Below are 21,866 nucleotides of genomic sequence, written 5' to 3'. Positions count from 1 at the left end.
GTCAGCTCAGTGCGAGACGAACGCAAGAGGAAATGAAGCAGAACGGACCTCGCCGTCTGTTCACGCAGGCACCCAGCTGCGCGACCTTCGCACCCAGCTGCGCGACCTCCCATTGGTTCTTCAGCGAGCAACCGAATTCGCACGGAGCGTTTATGCATTCCGCCTCCATCCGGGATTCGAACCCTCGATCTCAGCACCACAACGCCACAGCCACTGAGCGGCAGCGGCAAGTTTACAGAACACTGCACACTAACACGTTGTTGCATGTATGGCACCTTGTGATGGTGGTGTGGCGCTATTTATTTATTTATTTATTTATTTATTTATTTATTTATTTATTCGCGGTTGCTGCGCGGAACTGCATGAAACGACCCCGTAGCAGAGGGGTGTCTGGGTGCCGCGTCATACCCACATCCTTCGCCCCTGTATATATCAAGTTCTCGGGCATCAAAATGTCCAGCGCCCTTCTCCAACAGCTGATCGGCCACGCCCTCACCTGCCTCCCCCCTTTCCCCTCGTATAAAGAAGTTACTCCTCCTTTGCGTGCCGTTGCAGCCCTTCTGCTCTCTGCCCCAAGATTACTCGCTTCCCATTGGCCTTACGTAACAACGCCTGTTATACACCACAGACTCGCACTATGCGATTTCGTTGCGACAAGACTAAACAAATTACATTCTGAGGTCGTATTTTTGTAAAGATCCGTTTCATTTTCCTTTTTTTTTCCCCCTTCGTCTTTGGCTCGGACACTGCCGCCCTGGTGGCGTATAGTGGCGTAGTGGGTTGGCAACAAGAACCATATTCCGGGTGTGTGACGTTGCAGCACCTCACCTACACCTTGCACTATCTAGATGGCGTTGGTGGGTATGCCTTTGCTTTGCAGGCATTTTCACGGCGGGATTGGATTCTGCACACGCGGGCGTGTACTCCAGTATACGGCCGTGGCCTTTAATACATATACTGGGCTCGATAGAGAAGAAGCCAGCTATGATGAAACTATATACCGAGCGGCAGACAGGAAAGTTTTTAAAAATGTTTTACAGTAACTCGAAAGGCAGTGGACTACTATTGTTAGAAGGCAGATTAGGGATAATGACGACTATTCGCACGCAGCGTATGGAAACAGAGCAGAAACCATCGAATACATTTATTCAGCTTGTCGAAGTTTCCATCTAGAGGTACAGGTAAATGACGACGTATGTATAGTTAGGCCTGCCCGAAGCCTTGGGTTTTAAATATAATACCGGATAAACTAGACACTATACTCAATGGTATATAGGAAGACAAATCTGCAGGAGGGAGCATGCTGGTCACGCAGCCAGCCTTGCAATTCATACTCTCTGTGGATTAATTGTGACCAGCTCAAGTGGCTAGCTCACTTTCGATTAAACTCTCTGTGAAAATTTCCCCCTTCAATTCTATCTCCCTATAGTTCCCGCCTCCTCCCACATCGAGGCAGCCTAGTGCTTCCAAAGGTCGGCTCTACACGTGACCATGCGCTCGTCGGACTCGGCCCAGTGAGTTTGGTGCGCGGTAGGTTTTTTATCGATGCTTCCTTGTTCAAGCGCTTTGCCTTGCCAACCGTTCCGTGCACATTTTCTCCCGATATGATTGTCCGACTTCGATCGTCCATTGCAAGGTGTACGATCACGTTATTCTCGGCAACGTCCGACTGAGGCAGGCGCACGTTGCTGTTGCACCCGTTTCTAGTCGGAAGAACGTGCGCTGTGCCGACTGACCGCGGCGGTGGAAGACGCTGAAACGCATACCGTGGCATCATCGAGTGCTGGGCCGACTTTTTCTTCATGTAGGAGGGAAAAATACTGGGAAGGAGCACGACGTCGGGCAGCTAGCCTGGGTAAACCGAGCTGCTCTGACGCGGACACTCCTTTCACTCGGAGCTTACTTAACCTGCGCGTTGACTCTCTTGAAATAGGCCCTTCATGTTTGCCGAACATCTCTAAGCAGCGCCTGGTTTTCGGTGGCTTCTAGTGACGCCCTCGTCTGGATCCCTCTGGCCACCCGCTCTCCGCTCGACTCTCCCCATCCTCTCCGCGTGCTCGGCGGCTAGAAATTACCGCTCGCATATATGACGTGGTGAGGGCCTATTTCCCATGAGCCTTTCCTTTTTTATTTTTTTGTGGCTATATGCTTCAAGATGGTCCCCAGATGGCCCCTCTCTCAGTCTGTTTTCCTTATTCCGTGTTTTTCTGGCTTCAGTTTTATCACGTAACACGTTCCCTCCTTAGTTTTGCCATGCTTTTGCCCTTCCTCCGTGGAACGGAAGGACGAGTCCGCGCACTGCGTTACCGAACGCTAGAGAGCGGGCCAAGCCTGGAAGGAATAAAAACCCCTGATAATAGAAAGTAGTGACACTCTCCTCCCCGCGGTGCTTTCCTCCTCGATTGGTGAACACTATTGCACTATTGCAAAATTTGTTTCCGCGGGGGGATGCACAAGGGGCGAGGAGAAATCGGGGATGTCGCGCGGCGGCGGCAGAGTTCAAAGAGTGGCGGTACTTCAAATTATCAAGGGACTTTAGGAAGGACGAAATAGGTAGAAACACAAACCCGCTGCACTGTTCACGTACACATTTAAAAGCGACGGCTTGAGAACAGCTGCGCCGCAGCACACACGGTCACGAGAACTCGGAGAGGTTTGCAAAGAAAAGCGCCGCTTTTCTTTGCGAACCTCTCCGAGTTCTCGTGACCGTGTGTGCTGCGGCGTGGCTGTTCTTAAGCCCAACAGGCCAACCAATCGCAGCGGAGGACGCGCGCGACATCGCCGCTGTATTCCTTGCACCGCCACCAGAGGGCGCTTGCCTCCGCGCATCCGCGGAGGTAAAACGCCGAAGGTAAAAATTGGATAAATTCAATGGAAAAGAAGCATAGTGCTGAACTATATCGATGCTGGAAACAGCAAATCAGGAAGGAAGCGTTTTGTGATAACTCAAGAGGCAGTGCCCTACTCTTGGAATCTAGGCCAGGATGTCTTACAACGCGCAGCTATAAAAAGAAATTTAACGAAGAAGAAGACACATGTACTGTGTGTGGTAAATCTGTAGAAACAATAGAACACCTCATACTAAAATGTGATGGTATCCATCCCGATGTCGATGCGGGCACAGTCACGCTTCCTGAGGCCCTGGGGTTTAGAGATAACAATAGTCATGTAAATATGCAATGGAAATTAGCAAAAAGCGATTGGAAGATTGGTGGCTCAAAAGCAGAGAGGTGACGTAAGGTTAAAAGTGTAGGAAGAAGTATTTAAAGAAAATGGCGAATTTTAATAACTTACGACACAGTTAAACAAAAATAAAAAGCTGAGCATTGTGCAACTGCCATCAGCCCGTTTCAAAGGGGACGCTCCTACCTTCCATTTATCCGCAGCAGCGGCCCTGGCTAAAGCCTTCCGTGTAACTTTGTGAGGACATTCAATAAACACAAACTCGCATTTCGGCTTTTCATGCACTCGCACAAAGCTTCGCTGTAAATAGATTTCAACCTCGTCTCTATATTGTCTCTTACCCATTCATTGTATTTAAAGAATAATAAACTGAAAATAAAACCAGTTGGATCCGCTGCATTTTTCGTTTCCAAGATATTATACTACGACTAACAATGTGATATCCAAGAGTTTCTCTTTCTTCGCGTCATTGTTCAGTACATCTGCCGGCTGTAAACTCGATGTCTGTTGGCAGTGCGACACAGAATGAATTATCCATTTGGAGACTGGCGACAGCATTCCGCGAGAAACAGTGTGCTAGAAATAAATTATGCATGAGGCAGCGATGTGTTACTCGGCGAAAAAAATACGAGAGAGACACAAAGGAATTCGTGTGTGCAGTTATAGGACGTTGCCATCCCTCATATGTGTGCACCTACCATTTTCCAGATGAAAGAAGAAGTGCACGAAGAGGTCGTCGTTTTCGAAGTCTTCAGCTGTGGCTGCGTAGTGGAGGAGAAGAAAGAAAGGAAAAGGGGGTGGGGGCAGTTATTGAACCGGTGAAGGCGCGCACTATTTGTCAATTCTGTCGTCGACACTATATATTTGGTGTTGACGGATACGTTTTCCGCGTAGCGTATTGACGTCAGAGCCGTGCCTTCGGCTCCCTGCGCAGTCCTGAATAGTGCTGAACAAGCCAGTACGCACCGCGTGCGTTAAAGCAAGTTTTTATTTTCGTAAACTTCATGTGGGCGTCACGTACCGTTGTAGCATTGACGTTCTTCTCGTAGACCAGGATTCAACGGGGCCACATAGACCAACCATGGTCACCTGAATCGTACAGACGCCCTTATTAAAAGGGACGCTAAATAGTCGCAGTTTCGCCCGCAAGGCGAAGCATTGACGTCGGTAGCAAAATAACTTTACGCGAAGTACCTATAAGCTAGTATATTTATGACCCACATAAAATGTTGTGAACATTCTCTTACAAACTATGGGCACGCGCCCAAAAACACAAGTGAACAGTGTTAACTCGATGACCGCGCAGTCACCACGCTGATGTAATGCAGGTCACAACGCTGGCACGATGTTTGCTTCTGTGTGCCTCTGCAGTGTCCCCTCAACAGATTCCGTCGGCGCTGCTAAGCACGAGGTCGCGGGTTCGAATCCCCGGCCGCGGCGGCCGCATTTCGATGGGAGCCGAAATGCGAAAACGCCCGCGTCCCGTGCATGCATTAAAGATCCCCCCTGGTAGTCAAAATTAATACGAAGTTCCCCACCATATATACGGCGTACCTCATAATCAAACCGTGGCACGTAAAACCCCAGAATTTGATTCAATGAATTTCAATTCAAAGAGATGCAAACGAAATGTTGCAAGGTCGCGGTGCGAGGAGGCCAGCCTGGCCTCCTGGCTGGCCTGGCCAGCCAGGTACTGGCTGGTAGAAAGTACCTGGTCGAAAGTACTGGCAGAAAGTACCTGGCCTGGCCAGGTACTTTCTATCTAACAGCTATAGACGCTCTCGTGACCAGCGCTCGTGTGCGCCGTTCTTCCCCGTCCTTCCCTCGTATCGGAGCCGGCGGCCCATGTGACGGTGAGTGAGTGAGTGAAGAAACGTTATTGGAGGTCCAGCGAGGACGCGAACTGCATGAACCCGCGACCCCTCTTTCATTACTACGTATATCTATGTAGTCTTAGATAAAATAAAGTGATAGCGCCCCATCCTTGCAACAGACACGTCCCGCGTAGACTGCTGCCGCTCGATGAACATCCACGGGAACGAAGTTGCAGCCAGGTGCCTATGGCGGATAGTTGGGGTTGCTATGGCGAGCTCCAGCTAGAGTGCAGTGATTACGATAGGATGTAGTTCGGCGTTGCAGTCGGCAGTGAGATTCCCACTTCGTGTGTCCGCTGATGTGCCCATAAGGTTTTGCGATTCACGGATGGTATGGGGGTATGCAGCAGGTAACGCAAGAAAGCTATCGCCGACTTTGAGAATCATCTTCGGTGGTTTCTCCCACAATTTTATTATTAATATTGCTCCATTTTTGCATTTATTGCTGCGCCACGCATTTCTGCAGAGGCGATTCCACACCCTCTGCTTTTCACGGTAACGCCAGATATAATTGTTCCCGCCGCCGCTGGCGATTCGTGCGCTGTAAGCGGTACACCTGTGAGGTCATCTGTGCCGGTGGGGAAAGTGGTTTCTGCGATGAAAAGAATGGCGCACAGGCTTTTGTTTGAACTTTGAGCCGTTTCCGTGGCATGATTTGGCGTAATATTTGGCTGATGCGATCGGCCACAGCTTTATACACGTCGTATGTACATTCTTTTCTGTTAGCAATACCCAAGCTTGGCGAAGGGCCCCTGAAAAGCTTGGCATAGGGCAACACATTACCTGCCGCTAACCACCGTATAGCCGGCCGGCCCGCTCGAACGGATACCCGAACTATTCCTCGGCAAGATGGATCGCACCCGCACACGACGCCTTAAGAATTTTTTTGTATTGTCCCACTAAAATCGTTGAACGGTGACTACGCCGTGAATGCTACAGTGATGTTGCCTTCGGTTCCCTTTATAGTCCAGCATGCACAATGCGCTATTGCGATAGCAAGTATATGGACACTCCAGGCGCATTTCCGTCGCCCTCGTCGTCGCCGCGATGTTCCACATAAAGTCCAAGTACGATAGTACCGTGGACGCGCGCCGTATGCTGTGGGCGCGAGTGGAAGCGTGCGAAGGTGAGCCGAGCATGGCGGCTGGATCTCGTGCTCGTAAGGGAGGAAGGCGGGGAGGAAGTGCGCCGTCTTCCATCGCGCGCGAGCTACCGGGATTCTGTATACTCTGGCGGCGGCTGCATATGGCGCGGCTGAGCGCGGGCCCTATCTTGAAAGCGATCTGTGATGGCTATAGCCATCACAGATCTCTGTATATATACAAAGAGCAGGTGCGTCGAGGGCTGATAGCTTCGTGTGCGTTGTATTCTCAGCGTTTATTTCGCGTTGAAGCGAGAGGCAGTACGAAGGTTAATTCGCTCGCTGGCGCTGCCGCTCTTCCTCACGCCAGCGTTTTGACAGCGAGTGGCCACGTGCACGGTCATCGAGTGAGATGTATCTATGTTTGCTTGTGCGCGCGTGACACTAGGCTTGTTAATTTAGTTAGCACAACTTTTTTTTTCCAAATGACTTATCCGCGAGTAGTAGCGACCTGCGTAACTGCTGCAAAGTTTCATTTCACTTCGCGCCACGCTTAGATTTACCGTTGTGAAGATGCTGGCGACATACTTGTTGCCGTGATTTCCAATAAATATATAAGTGAATAAATAAATAAATAAATACGGGCACGCACGGAAATGTTCACTCGGCTTGCATCTATACACGACCCGAAGTGCTACCCGAAGTGCTACCCAAAGTGCTTGCAACGACAAGAGGGGTGCATGGAAAAGAAGGTGGTTTGAAAAGCAACGTCACGCTCCCCTTACCTATTGTTCCGAAGATGAGGACCTTCACCGGATCCATTGCACCTAGGGGCCTGCGCGAGTACAAAGCGCGCTGATTGGACAGGCGCAAGTGCGACTCGCTTGTGGACAAGCAATGCCACTAGTACACATGTAGATACCGAAAATAGAGGGCGGATTAATAGCCGTCGCCGTAGCACAAGTGGCAGTGCAACGCACGCGTAATGCACAGGTTGTGGGGGTTCAGCTCTCACCAACGGCAAGTCATTTTCTCGTCGACTTTCATTTCCCTTTCCTTCATTATTTTCAACATTTGTGACCACAGTTCAATTTCAACCACGGCTAATTTCCCCTATGTGTTGCTGGACTTCATTATCTTTTGGCCTTATATGGTCGTGATTGCATACTGTCGCAATATTTATTGTTACGTTGCGGAAGTCACATATAAAGATGTATATACGATATTTACAAGAGAGGCAACGATACGTAAACATTAAGACGGCTGCAGTCGTCTTAATGTTTACGCTTGTCCTTGGCACTGAGGCATATATATATATATATATATATATATATATATATATATATATATATATATATATATATATATATATATATATATATATATATATATATATATATATATATATATATATATATATATATGGGGGGGCTTTCATAGCTTACGCCATGTAGTGGAGTAAAGGGGCAGGAGTACTGCCCACCTTTTAACACAGTAACACTGACGAGAACGTTACATTATTTTTATTCTTTTATTTTATGACAGCCTCCGACCCTGGGCGACGTTGAATTAACAATCACGTTTTGCCTCACCAGCACACGAAAGTATGCACAGGTATATCTATAGATTTCAGAAATGCGGAAAGATAATGGCGTACTTATGCAAAACACGGAGGCGATCAGCGTTCCTGCACAATCGGTGCTTTCCTAATCGGCCGAGCTAAGAAGAAAGTCGCCCGCAAGTCGAATTAAAAAAGAGCCAGAATTCGCACACATGGGCAAGATTTTGCGCAATGCGTTCGGCAAATGTGTATAATGACTACACGTAGCACACGTGTCGTCCTACAGGTCACATTGTGGTTCGAGACAGCAGGAAGAAACGGATAACAGTGAACAAAAGAAAAACGATTAAAAAAGGAAAGAGCAGACCGAAGAAAATCGTAAAGTGTCCAAGCGCACCGCCATTGTATGCATAATAGCTCGACGACATTGGAACCGAATATACGCACACAGAGGTCAAGCCTTTGCAATGCGCCTCGCGCAATGTAAAACAGCGCGCGAAGTTAACACCGCGATTCGGGTTAAACTATGAAGCACGAACGTGGAAAGAAAGAAAGAAAGAAACAAATAAAGAAAGAAAGAAAGAAAGTGCGATGGCGCACGTGAGAAGACGACGCTCGATTTCGTTGCCGTCCCTCATATCGGCGGAGCGGCGTGACGTCACGAGGGCGTCGCAGGAATAGCACCGCTATACGCGGACATCGTTCATGCGGCTGCGTGCATGCGGGCCGCGCCCTGCTGCGTTACGCAGCGACGCTTGTCCTTGGCACTGAGGCAATTTGCCCCGCGAGGCCGGGCGGAGGCATTATATGGAAGCGGGAAGGGGGAGAGGCCGGAGTCTCCCCTACTATGAACGCTCCGGTCCGGGGAAACCCGACCTCGTTACGCTGCCAAATGTTGCGTGTCGTGCACGCTGGCGACGTCTTTGCCGATGTCGCCCGTGGCCAAGCGCCCCTTTGCCACGCCGACGACGGCCTGTGTGTCTGCACGTGTGTCCTGTTCATTTGCGTGCGTGCGTGCGCGCGCGCGCAGGGGAGGAAGGTGGCGATGCGCGTAGTAATATTTTTATTTTATGTAAATCTGCGCGGGCGTTTAACAGGAACGGCCCAGAAACTGCACGGAAGGTACCGGAACGACCGGCGTGCACATGGCTCACATGTGCGTCGATTGTGCGCTGCACGTTCAGTTCTCTTTGCGCAATGTCCCCGTTAACGAAATGATATGTACCGTCCTGTGCAGACGCAGCGAAGTACAGTGTTAATAACAACACCCTGCTGCGTTGTTGTCAGCCGTTTTGACCACTGCGCGGCTTCCCCAACTTTTTTTTTTTTTTTTTTTACTCGCTGCCGTTAAGTCTTATTTCACGGTAAACGTCGTTCGCAAACGCGGACGCCGGTGTTCGCAAAACGGTGCAGTGACCTCACAACTGATGTCTCTATTAGCATTTCCGAAGCCCGCAAATACCACGTCCCTCCGTCCATGCAGCGTCAATTCGGCCGGTCGCTTAGAAATGTCGTCAAACGGCACCGTTTATGTTAAGCGCGCAGAAGAAACTATATAGACGCAATATGGCATCGGAGCTCCCGACATTTTCCGCACAGTGGCCCCTCTTTCCTGAAGCATGAAGATAACAAGCAAACACTGGCAGAGATTGCATGAGGCGGCCGGCATCGCGAGTGAGTTTTCGAGGGCGATCCTGAAAATGATTGATGATGAAAAGGACGAAAACCTGAGAACGACGCATAAAAATGGCGTAACAGAGAGTTTTAAAAAAAAACGGAAAGCCACTTCGTGGACGATCGATGAATGCGTGAGCTAAACACCAGAAAAGCGTACGCCATATCGTTTGCAACTATGGCGCAACACGACAGCTCTCTCGGGGGTGTACGAAAAGTAATGGATGGCGAAGGCAAAATAAGTCACCACGTACTCGCGCCACGATATACCAATGGAGCTTCCCCAGTTTTCTGGGAACGCTTCGGCCGTGTTTTCTATGCAGGCTTTCGTATAGCATCCTATATATAGTGTTGCCATTTGCCCCACTCGTACTATAGCACTCGTAAAAGCGTCCCCGTCCGTGCTCGCAGTGTTTACGAGCCGCGAACCGAACACAAGGCGCATGCGCATGGACCTCCCCACCTGCGACGACTCGGCATCATGTCCGTCACGTCAGACCCGCGCCCAAGGGTCGCTCGTGCGTGCCTTCGTAGTCTGCTCCCTCCCTCTCCCCTTAAAGGCACGCCCAGCATTTTTGGATGCAGTGCACGTTGAATGGGCAAAGCGACACGTCGTGCCAGCTCTCTATGTATCGTCTCCGGCTCACGTCGTCCGTATTTACTAATTGCGAGCGCCCCGACGCGCTATCGGATGGACAGAGAAGAAGAAACAATGTTTATTACCGTGATGCGCAGGTAAAGTGATATATATATATATATATATATATATATATATATATATATATATATATATATATATATATATATATATATATATGTACGCGCGCGCGGGGGGTCACCGCTGTCATTAGCGTTTATATAATTAAAGGTCGCCGGGCGGAAAAGAGTTGTGCGTATACCGGAGAGGAGATCTCCGGTTACTTCGGCATACGTATATAGGAGATGGAGGAGGAAATATAGAGAGAAGGCAGGGATGTTAACCAGAAATGCGTCTGGTCGGCTAGCCTACTCTGGAGGACGGGAAAGAGGGTACAGAAAGATGAGACAGAGGGAGGGGAAGGGGAGGAAAGCCGCGGTGAGCTCGCGCACGCACGCTGATTCATTGATGTCCAGCACTCTGTGAAATCCTGTATTACGCCGCTTTACAAGCTGCGTTTCTTTTATCTTGGTGCCTACAGTGTTGTGTGGTCTTTTGAACTATCGCTTGTCGGTTCGACGCCGTGATTTAGCACCGATACATTCATAAAAGAGTTCTTAGCCCAAAAGTTATTCGTATATAAGGACAAATGCCAGCCCATCGTGATCTGGGGAAATAATGAGCGAAATAAGCGACCGACCAAAGGCAAACAGCACGCGTACGAAAGAAAAAAAAAGCTTTGTGGCGTAATTCCGCCCTAGATTCACTTCGTCTTCTTAATCACAAATATCACCTATAGCAGAACGCACTCCGCGGTACGTACTTGATTCATACTGTCGGCTTTCTATCGCTTAACGGAAACGATGTCATTTTCTACCGTGATCCAGCGCGGGATCATGCTCTGTGATCCGCTTGTGTCTGCCTCAGTATTCGCGTATAGCACAGACTTTTATACCGCTAGTCAGGTGACCTCGTGCACAGCGCGCAAAATCGATGTGCTGCGCGAAACGAGACAATCGCAACAGCTCGCACGCGAGTGCCGTCAGCGGAAGTGCGCTTTGCCGAGAAAAAAAGAAAAAAAAAAAGCGCGGAACCTAACACTTTTCTGTACATGCGTTGGTCGTTGTCCGATCCTTATATGCACCTCAATTTCAAGTTTGTTTGTTTGTTAGGCATACATTCTCGCGCTGGTTTTATTTCAGCACTGCGTGTGGCCCGCACCATCTATACCCCGCCGTAACCGGGCTGCGCGCTTTCTATCGATCACTGTCGGGAAACAATGCCGCTTTTATACGTGACGTAACCATTCAGCGCCGCGCATCCCAATTGTACCCGAGAACTATAAGCGACGTGGAAAGAGCGTTATTGCGCAGGGTGTATACGCGATTAATTTTTGTCGCGTCTACGCGCGTCTTCCGTCTCAGCCGATCGACTCTAAGCGAGGTCCCCAAAAAAGTGATCGATCGATAACACGGCGCCTGAATGCCGCAACCTTCGGGGGCGTTCAGCATGCGCGGCGGCCGCGCCGCACACACGCTGTGTTGCCGCAACATATTACATATATTTGTAGCGTGTCATCCGACATCCCGCGGGCGCGTTTGATTCAGCGTGTTTTGGAATGGAGAAGGCCCAGCCGCGATCTCGGTTGATGCGTGTTTAATTATTTCTCTTTTCTCTGTTTTTTTTTCTCTCTTTTATTGCGATAGCAATTATATAAGCGCTCCAAGCGACGTTCTTGCCATCGCCGTCACGTTCCGTACAAAGTCCAACGCCGTCGCCCCGCGTCGTATGCTGTATGCGCGAGTGAGAAAGCACGCGAGGGAAGCCGACGATGGCGGCTCAATGTGGCGCGCGCGAACGAAGCGGAGAGCAAACGCGCCGTCTTCCGTCGCACAAAATGCCGTGGGATGGAGACAGGGTAGCGTTGTGCTGCGGCATCATGGAGGTGCTCCAGAATCAACTGCGCATTTCACGATAGGGTGCAAGGGGGAACTGGCGATCGCGGCTCAATCTGGCGCGCGCGAACGAAGCGGAGAGCAAACGCGCCGTCTTCCGTCGCGCGAAAGGCCATGGGAGGGAGACGGGTTAGCGTTGTGCTGCGGCATCATGGAGGTGCTCCGGAATCACCTGCACATTTCACGATAGGGTACAAGGGGGAACTGGCGATCGCGGCTCAATCTGGCGCGCCATATATTGAGGAGAGCGGGTAGGCAGCGCGGGAAGAAGAGGGGCGACTTCGACTCCGCCAAATGCGTATACCAAATGATATATGCAGACGGCTCATACTTTGTGCGCGCTGCGCGCTCGCCGCTCTGTTTGAGTTGAAGCGATAGGCCGCACGAAGGTCACTTCGCTCGCTGCTGCTGCCGCGCTGGCTCACACCAGCGTTTGGACAGCGTGTCCGCGCTGATCGAGTGTGATGTGTTCATGTTTGCTCGTGCGCGCTGACACCATGCTTGTTAAGTTTAGTTAGTAAGACAATGTTTCCAAGTACTAAAGCTATTATGCTTACTTCGTATAGCTCTCTACTAATCTGCTATCTCAATCGATGTTTCGGCTTTCGGGCGAAACTGCGACCTTTTTTTTTAAAGGAACGCTTAATTACCGCTGGCATGACAACGTCTCGGTTACGCATGCGCACAAATAGTCTCAGTGCACAAGTAATCTCGCGTGGCAGGAAAACAGTTGGGCTAGTTGGTGCACGGGGCTCGTGTTTGTCCTCGGCTGATTTGGTGCTGTTCGTACAGGATATCCCGTATACGAACAGGTTCTTATATACACAGAAGCTGTGCGTGCAGGCGGATCGCCCGGGCTATCGCTCCTTGCACAACGCTATATATGAGTGAAGGCGCGGCTTCTCCCCGGTGCACTTGTTGCTGGAGGAAAGCCAGCTCAAAGGAACACTTTCTGCTGCTGCTGCTGTTGCTGCTGCTTTTTGTCCTTTGCGCGTATGTTCAATAACGAAACAGCATGGTGCACGTATTTCAGACCATGCACTGTAATTTCATTTTATCCTAACAAAAAGACACCACAAAATTGCTGCACTGACAGCCAAAGCTCGTGGACTCGGAGCTGCGATAGCAACCATTTGGCAGCGCGTGCCGCATATAGTAAGATTGAAACAGAACAGCGCGGTTTTGACGGGGACAGCAGGGAGAAACGACACGGACCATCAAATATGGCTTACCAACTCGCCCAAAAGTCCGTTTTATATAGTAAGAACACCGCACTGAAATGCGAAATGTATAACTAGCGTATTCAGGTAATTATAAAGGTAGGGTTTCAATAACGAGCGTGCACAGGTGCAGTCAAACGAAAAAAAAATCCTATTAGAAAAGATTGGAAGGCGATTTTACCTCTAGTTGACGTCGATGAAAAACAGCTTTTCTCAGCGAGTTGGGGGTTAGAATGGGGTGCATGAACCGCATAATTTATTGTGACAGTCGCGCTGGAGCGACAACTTTTGATCGACGTCAACTAGAGGTCGGAAAACGCCCACATCGAAATGCGGCCGCCGTGGCTGGGATTCGATCCCGCGATCCCGCGACTCGTCAAGAAAGACTTCGTCTTTGACAAATATGTAACTGCACTATATAGCGTACCGTAGGGATAACATACGGATCATATTGCCTGTATGATTCTACCAGCTAAACGACATCGTTCGGTAGCCTATAGCAGGGGTCGTGAAGGACGCCGTCGGACTCCGGACTAAATTTGACCCACCTGAGCTTTGTTTAACGAGTGTTTGACTCGAGCGTTTTCGCATTCGGTCCCCTTCGAAACGCGGTCCCTGCGGCCGCGGATCGAACCCTCGACCTCGTGCCCAGCAGCGCAACGCGACGTGACCACCGAGACACGACGGACTGCCGGTCACGCACGGAGCGGACGACGTGGACCGCGCGCACGTTTTGGAGACCCCATGCCCCGGCGGTGAGTGTGCAATCCCGACTCGTGACCAGAATAAGAGGTCCGGTGACCTCGCGACCCTGCACTCGCTAGCTCGAAATTGCGTACTTTTTTTTTTCTCCGCAGGCCATTATAGCGCTAGCGGTTGTGTTCGTCGGTAGCCGCGCGACGCGAACACTCTCGGAAGAGCTTCCATGCGCACAGATGTTGCAAGTGCATAGACGAATATGAGCTTTCCTTCTTTTCTTTTGTTTTACTCGCTCACTTTGGTTGAATTTGAGTCATTGCGGGCTGCTCTTGAGCTGCGTTAGAATTGGAACGCGGTAATTGCCCCAGACCGTATGGAGGATGACAACAAAGCAAAAAAAAAAAAAACACACGTTGGTCTTGAAAGTTTTGTTCGTAGTTGAAAACCATTTACTGGTTGATGAGATACTACAGATTTGTTTATTTAATAGCATAGAGGTCGATTCCTCCAAATGGAACCGGCTAGTGCGAAACCTTTACGCTTCCAGAAAATGCTGTAAAGAAATGAGTAGAGTACAGAAGAAAGAATCATACCAGTAAATAAAGAACAAAGGTGCAGGGAGGGGAGGAGGATTCAAGCGCCAGCGCGACCTCCAATAGGAATTCTGTGTGTACTACTTTGTGTAACGCACATGCGCAGTGTAATGTGCGAACTCTCTATAATATATCTCTGTAAAATGTGTGCGCGGGTGCGTGCGTTTCTGCATGTACGTGCGTTCATGTGCATGTATGCGTGCCAAACTTGCTCAATGCGTGATGCTCGTTCGCGTCTGGCTCCTTGATGAAGCGCAGCACTTCGTTGTCGCTGTGGCTCGGAGGTAGGTATATAGGTATACGCATGGTATAGGACCGATGAAAAGCTGGAGAAATCGGCCGTACACGTACAGTTGATTTCCTATACACTTGAATATACGTGTTTGTGAGGCTGCTGGGCATCACCTGTTGCAGCTTGTCTCGTCAATAATGTAACTGGTTACATGTAATTGGTTACTGGAAAAAAAGTGCAGTGAACTTTACCGCGAGTAAAAGAAGTAATCGATTAAGTACAAAACTACCATGAAATGTAATTGATTGTGAGTAATTGGTTGCATGTGATTGGCTAAGCACAAGTACGATGCGCTATGTGCCTGCATTTTACATGTGTGGGCGCATATGTTCGCTAGTGTGCGGTCGTGCAAGTGTGCGGTCGTGCAAGGGTGCGGTTGTGCAATGGTGCGGTTGTGCGGTAGTGCAAGGGTGCGGTCGTGCAAGTGTGCGCTTGTGCAATGGTGCGAGGGTGCGGTCGTGCAAGTGTGCGCTTGTGCAATGGTGCGGTAGTGCAAGTGTGCGCTTGTGCAATGGTGTGGTTGTGCGGTCGTGCAAGGGTGCGGTGTGCAAGTGTGCGGTAGTGCAAGGGTGCGCTCGTGCAAGTGCGTGGTTGTGCAATGGTGCGGTAGTGCAAGGGTTCGGTGTGCAAGTGTGCGGTAGTGCAAGTGTGCGCTTGTGCAATGGTGCGAGAGTGCGGTTGTGCGATAGTGCAAGTGTGCGGTCGTGCGAGTGTGCGGTCGTGCAAGTGTGTGGTAATGCGAGAGCGGTCGTGCAATGGTGCGGTCGTTCGTGTGTGCGTTCGTGCAAGTGTGCGGTCGTGAGAATGTGCAACCGTGCAAGGTTGCCGTCGTGCGCGGGTACGGTCATGCAAGTGTGCGGTCGTGTATGTGTGCACGCGTCCATGCGCACTTGTATGTAAATATGTGCACGTGAGTGCGCATGTGTCCGAGGAGTAAAACCTTGAGCGTATATAGAAGAATGTTACTCGATCGTACCTCACTCTTCAGATATGGTTCTCCGAAATGACGCTTGCACATTTGATCTGTATCGTTTACTAAAAAAATTTGTTTTAAATACAATAAGTGCGTTGAGTGGCACGCTGCAAACGGGTACCACACATGCATATGACGAAAATTACCAGGGAAGCTCCTTTTAATGTTTCTACGAAATAATACCCAAACAAAAAATAAGTAGGATAAGCATAAGCGTCTAATGGCGTTTTTCACTGGTCGATCTGGAGTGGCCGCCGAAATCCTCGAGCGAGCAAGCGCTCGGGTTTCAGAAATCCGAATCGGCCAGCGGAGCGCAAGCACGCTATTGTGCGTACCGACCAGGTACCGATTTCGCTTGAAGACGGAAGTGACGTGAGCTATTTCCGCCCGAATCCGTGGCTCGGCGGCGGAGCAAGTGAGAGCGATCCGGCGCGGAACGAGTTGATCCGAAACGACCAGCGGAATGCGTGAACCCGCTCCAGATCGACCAGTGAAATTCGGATTCGTTGCCACGGAGCAAGAAATCCTGCTCCGAATCGACCAGTGAAAAACGCCATAGAACATAGCAAGAGTTAAGACAATGAAACTGAAATGAATAAGAAACGTTATGAAAGAAAATAAATAAATAAAAGGAAATGATAAATAACGAGAGAAAAAGGAAATTAGGATTCTTAGTAATTTGGAATACCAACTTTTGAGTTACGAAAACCAGAGTAATGCGCAAAGGGAGGAGTAAAGCAAGCGTAATAGTAGAGGAACAATAAAGAAAAGCATGTATCGTCAAGCAAGAGCAGGTGGCAAAGGCCAATACATTTTGTGCATTTTATCAGGTAAACAATATATCACAATGTTTAGAAGTAACTGATGAAAGAATCTATCTAAAATAAATTATTGTTAAAAAAGACAGATATTGTCAACACGACAAAGCGGTCCTTTGAGAATCACTACATGAAAACGTAGAAATTCAGTTATTGTTAACTTTATTTTAAAATGTTACCACTTATTATTAAACTATCAAACTTGATAAACCATGCCCCAGGTTGGGGGAGAGGGTAAGACCAGTGTTTCTACAATATGCTCAGTTGACAATCTTAAAAAGCGTGTCATTGCGACGCACCAGAATGCGGCAGTACAGTACAAGGCACTCGAGTACGAGGTTAACGTCACAAATCGCATCCTGCGAGGTGTGCTCCGGCGTGCTCGATTAGGAAATATTTGCCACACTCCGGGCGAAAAGAAGAAAAAAAAAAGGTCAGTGACATCGTGTCCTCGTCACACTTACGGTACATGGAGTTCGACGAGCCCGTGCGATCGACCACGTATAGGCTAAGCACAAAGAGAAAAATCGCGCAGCTGCAACAGCGCTTCCTTTATTTTCTTTTTTGTTCAGCATTGAAATGTTAGCTGTTTAAACTCTCTCTCTCTCTCTCTCTCTCTCTCTCTGTCTTCGCAGCACGCCAGTAATACAGCAACTGCCCACCTGCACGTGCCTGTTTTGGCTCGGAGCTCAACAGTCCCGAGTGCAGTGAACCACCACGCACTGACTGCCTCGCTATATATCTTGCTTGCTCTTTTCGAACAGAGCTATAACACATCCTGCAAGCTACACGCGATTTCGCGGCGGCTCCGTATTTTTGTTCCGCCCCGTAATTTGGGTCGAGGACCGCGTGACGTGACACAGACGCAGCTGCGCAATTCGCGGCAGAGACTCGCCCGCGTGCGGGGCCGATGACCACGCGCGCTCGATCAACTCGGGGCGGGAAGAGAACAACGTGCCGTATACGTGAGCGCGTCATCGAGAAGGAACAAAAAAAAAAAAAAGAAGAGAGAGAACGCCGTTCTCGCTATGTTCAAGTGAGAAAACTAAAAAAGGACTCTTTCGGTCGTCGCATGCATCAGTTTTAACGCGACAGCGTTAAGGGCACCGTGTCGAAAAAAAAAAAAAAAAAAAAAAAAAAAAAAAAAAAAAAATCCGATGTCAGCGTCGGACGTCGCTAGGGAAAAAATCATTCCGAACCACAACCCCGCGGGCCCTCCGCGTGGCGCAGAGTCGTTCCCGAACTAGCTGTATTCCTCGAAGTAAAATACGCCAGGAAAATTGCGAAGTACGACATAAACGCAACCTAGAAGACGCGATAGCGTCGGACTTTAATTTGAATACACCGGGAAAGGCGACTGTGTTACGCGAAAACTCAAAACGCGAACCCCCTTTTTCTGAGCGGCGAGGCCTTCTCGGTTCCTTGCAGCGACACCGTCGATGCGCTCGGCTCCGCGCAACCGCGATAAAGCTGCGGTTGCCGGGAAAAAAAAATTATGGGGTTTCACGTGCCAAAACCACTCACTTTCTGATTATGAGGCACGCCGTAGTGGAGGACTCCGGAAATTTTGACCACCTGGGGTTCTGTAACGTGCACCTAAATCTAAGCACACGGGTGTTTTCGCATTTCGCCCCCATCGAAACGCGGCCGCCGTGGCCGGGATTCGATCCCGCGACCTCGTGCTCAGCAGCACGCGGTTGCCGGGAAAGGTAGGCAAGCATGTCGGGCATCATTGAAATCTGCCGCGTTCCACTCTTAAATGCGAAGCTTGAGCGTCCTCCAATTTTTTATGTACCTTTATAGACTCAGGTTTAACCGCATCAGTAAATTACTCTTCCGCGATATACCGGGAAAAAAAGCCACTTAGAGGGAAACATGACAGAAAGCTTCTTGCACCATCTCGTCGTGACGACATGCATTTTATTGATGGCGTCTGTTCGGTGCTGGTGGATCTTATTTTATCGCCAAAGACGGAATATATATAGTGAGCAAATGTGCCGCAGCTGCTCAAATACGAGTATTTATTTCGAAATCCGTGACGTCACATTGATGTACCGGCGCTGGAGTTTCATTTCATTTATTTACTCTACGGGCCCGAAGCCTGCACATTACGTAATGAAAGGGGAAGGGGGGGGATAAGTACAGGCTATTTTTTAGACACAACTTCTAAGAACATAAGATACTTAATAATATTAATAACAGTAATAATCAGCATGAAAGCAAATAAACTGGACATAAATTGAAGTTTCTTTTATACAATACGTCTAGTAGCACGAAGTAATGATAATAAAGAATACGATAATACAAGGTAATGAGTGTGTGTAAATACTATAACGAAATAAGTACGAGGGAGTAATACAAATAAGCACACTCGCATAGGTGAGATCACACACATACAAAAAAAAAGAAAAGTGGGAAGAATAGAAAACAGGAAATTACGAAGCCCTGAAGTTAACGAATCGTTCTTAAATGCTTAGCTGTTAACAGAAACGTCGTTCATAAACGTTGGTTAGCAGAGCCGATCGAAAATTGGATAATTATCTATATACCGGCAGTGGCTTGCGGCAGGGCGTTCCGCTCGTTTATTGACACTACAGTAAAGGTGAGTGCAAATATTTTTCTTAGTACGAGCAAATATAGTGTGCGCGTGGTCAATGCGAGCGGATACTTCAGGCGGCGCTGGATGAAAGGATGTAAGTGAAATGTCACCATAATAAAGGCTGTGAAATGAAGGTCAAGCGAGAAAACTTCCTTCGTATGACGGGAAGTAAAACGAGAGGTGTTTTTATTTTTATTTTTTTTCTCTAGGGACGATGCGCTTTGACAACAGGAATACGAAGGCAGTTGACGAATAATGAGGCTTATTGGCTTCGTATTCAGGCGAGCATGTCCTCAAGGGAGACTCGGTGAGGATGCCGTATATTAGAAGCGCACTGTAATGACGATTCGATTAGCGAGTGAACTGCCCATAGTTTAGCATCCGAATTAGCAAGGCGTAGGCGACGTTTCGGAAGACCAAAGCTTTCTAAATGCTTTGCTAGTGATCCGTTTTCTGCGAGCATTGCATGTTGGATCATGACTGAACAAAATATCTGAGTATTTAGTCTACAAAACGGTTTCAGCGGCAGATTTGTTAATTATGAATATATGTTAGGCAATAAATTGCGATCTGGACAAAAATCTAACGTGTTTAGTTTTCTCCTTATTAATGTTCATTTGCCACTCGCTGCACCACTCTGAAAGTGTCATCGGGTCGTTTCGCGGTGTTAATGTGTCATTTTGGTTTGTTATTTCTTTGTACATTATGCAATCGTCAGCGAGAAAACACATGCCCTAACGCCCATCCTTGAGGGACTCCCGACTGGACTCCCGCGTGAACCAAGGGTCGTATGCCTTTGATGCAAGCGTTAACTTTGATGCGCAGCAATCTTCAATGTTTTAAAGTTGTCTCTAAGTAAACTCAAGTTATGGTAAACGGATCGGTTAGTGAAGTCTTGCAGGAATTCAGTCTTAAATAGCGTGAACATGTCGTTCATTTTGTGAATGACTGCACGGGTATAGTTTAGTACTATCCTTAGTTCTTTATTTTCTTTCTTTTTACTTGGGGAGGGAGGGTCTCGAGTGTGTGGTGAACGACCCTGTGATCACTTACTTCTTCAAGAACAATCGTTTTTGCGCATTCATAATGATTCGTCAATATACTATCTAGAATGTTTTCGCCTCGTGTGGGTTGTCTTACCAATTTGGAAAAGTTGTATTCGCGCACCGTATGAAGAACAGAGGCGTGTTATTTCGAGGTGTTATTTCAAAGTGTTGATTTGACGCCAAATAAACAAAATGGCGTTTAGTCTTCATCGGCTCTTCTAGCAACGAACCTATTACCGCGAAATTAATAAAAATAGAGTTTCAAAAGAAGACTGAGTCTGAACTCACATAGTGTTTATTCTCTTAAGATTTCGCTTAAACACTGCGTCCAGAAACCCAATCGCAATATCTGCCTAAGCTAGTAAAAGTTATGGTCGCTTTCTTTAGAAGAGGATGTTATTTGAGACACTAGATTTAGGTGCACGTTAAAGAGCCCCAGGTGGTCCAAATTTCCGGAGTCCCCCACTACGGCGTGCCCCATAATCGGATCGTAATTTTGGCGCGTAAAACCCCATAATTTCTGTTATATATATTGAGACACGTGACTATATCGTAAACTACGAAGGAGGCCGGCAACTACGCAGTCAGGTAATGCACAGTTCGAATTGTATATTGTCACGTTGTAGTGACGTTGAGAAACACATGTAGTAGCAAAAACTATGAACCACGAAACTAACCCTTTAATGGGTGAACCTGTGTCCAGAAAGTAGGTTACACTCAAAGCGCAACGATAGCGGCGAGCACGGTCGGCGATCGGCGAAAGTCCGATCAGCGGGTCAAGTCAACGCCTCCTATAAATGGCAGGCCTGTTCAATCTGCTTTATGACATCGTGCTGTACTTGGACCGAAATTTCCGCTGTCAAGCCCGGCGTGACGAAAGCGGTGACGTCAAAATCACCGTGGCTACTCGGGAGCATCCCCATTAGACTGTATGGCAGCCGAGAAAGCTATACCATGACGTCGTGGATCGAAGTGTGCTATCTGGGAGGCGTTGTTCAAGCGCGTCGGCTTTTGCGCACGACTCGTCGAGTGTTCCAGCGTAATCGCTGGTGCCCGCGTGCCTTCCATGAAGTACTGCACCATGCATTCGTGTCGCGCATGCAATCCGATTACACAAGGTGCGGCGAGAACATACACAACAGATGGAATCAACGATAACATTCGAGTAAGTTCCACGAATGCAGGCACATCTTGCGCTGAGCGATCATTTTATGTTGTTAGCGGGTGAAATGCAGCCCCCGAGAAAAGGATAAATATGCACGCGTGTCAATATGAACGGGGTGAGGGGGGTGGGGGGCAGTGTACGAGCTTTTATAGTCCTGCTCCCGGATGTATGCGTCCGTTTCATAAATAACCCCGTGGAATTAAAAGCAAAACATGTCGGATAGGGATTTCGGTTTTCAAGCGCCCGCATGCAGCTGTCAGGAAATCTCAAGCAGCAGTTTAGTCACTGAGTACAATAAACTTTAGTACAGATGCGCGTGGTTGCCTGAAATATGATTCACATCGTGAGTCACCACGCAGATCGACGGCTTTTAGTTAAGCTCTCTGCTGACTGGAGTCGACTAAGCACGCACAGCATTGACGTCATCAGTTGACGCGTGACAAAAAATTTACGCGGGAGGCGAAAAGTGTGGCTGCCTTGGCTATTGCGTACGCCA

The 21,866-nt window shown here is 48.6% G+C and overlaps 1 protein-coding gene across 1 annotated transcript in view; it reads right to left on the bottom strand.

The window, feature by feature from the left end:
• The window catches only part of LOC140216736 (tectonic-like complex member MKS1), a 73,226-nt gene that overhangs the window by 16,101 nt on the left and 35,259 nt on the right, over window positions 1–21,866 (bottom strand). Inside the window, exons 2-3 of the mRNA XM_072287234.1 lie at window positions 6,924–6,973; window positions 3,882–3,944 (exon numbers count right to left, since the gene is read on the bottom strand). Of these exons, the coding sequence (XP_072143335.1) occupies window positions 3,882–3,944; window positions 6,924–6,960 (100 nt within the window). The 5' untranslated portion in view covers window positions 6,961–6,973. The remainder of the gene's footprint in view (window positions 1–3,881; window positions 3,945–6,923; window positions 6,974–21,866) is intronic.

Source organism: Dermacentor andersoni, chromosome 3 (genome assembly GCF_023375885.2).
Source record: "Dermacentor andersoni chromosome 3, qqDerAnde1_hic_scaffold, whole genome shotgun sequence".
Lineage (NCBI taxonomy): Eukaryota > Metazoa > Arthropoda > Arachnida > Ixodida > Ixodidae > Dermacentor > Dermacentor andersoni.
Note: the sequence above shows the minus strand (reverse complement) of the source record. Positions and strands in the feature narration are given on the sequence as shown.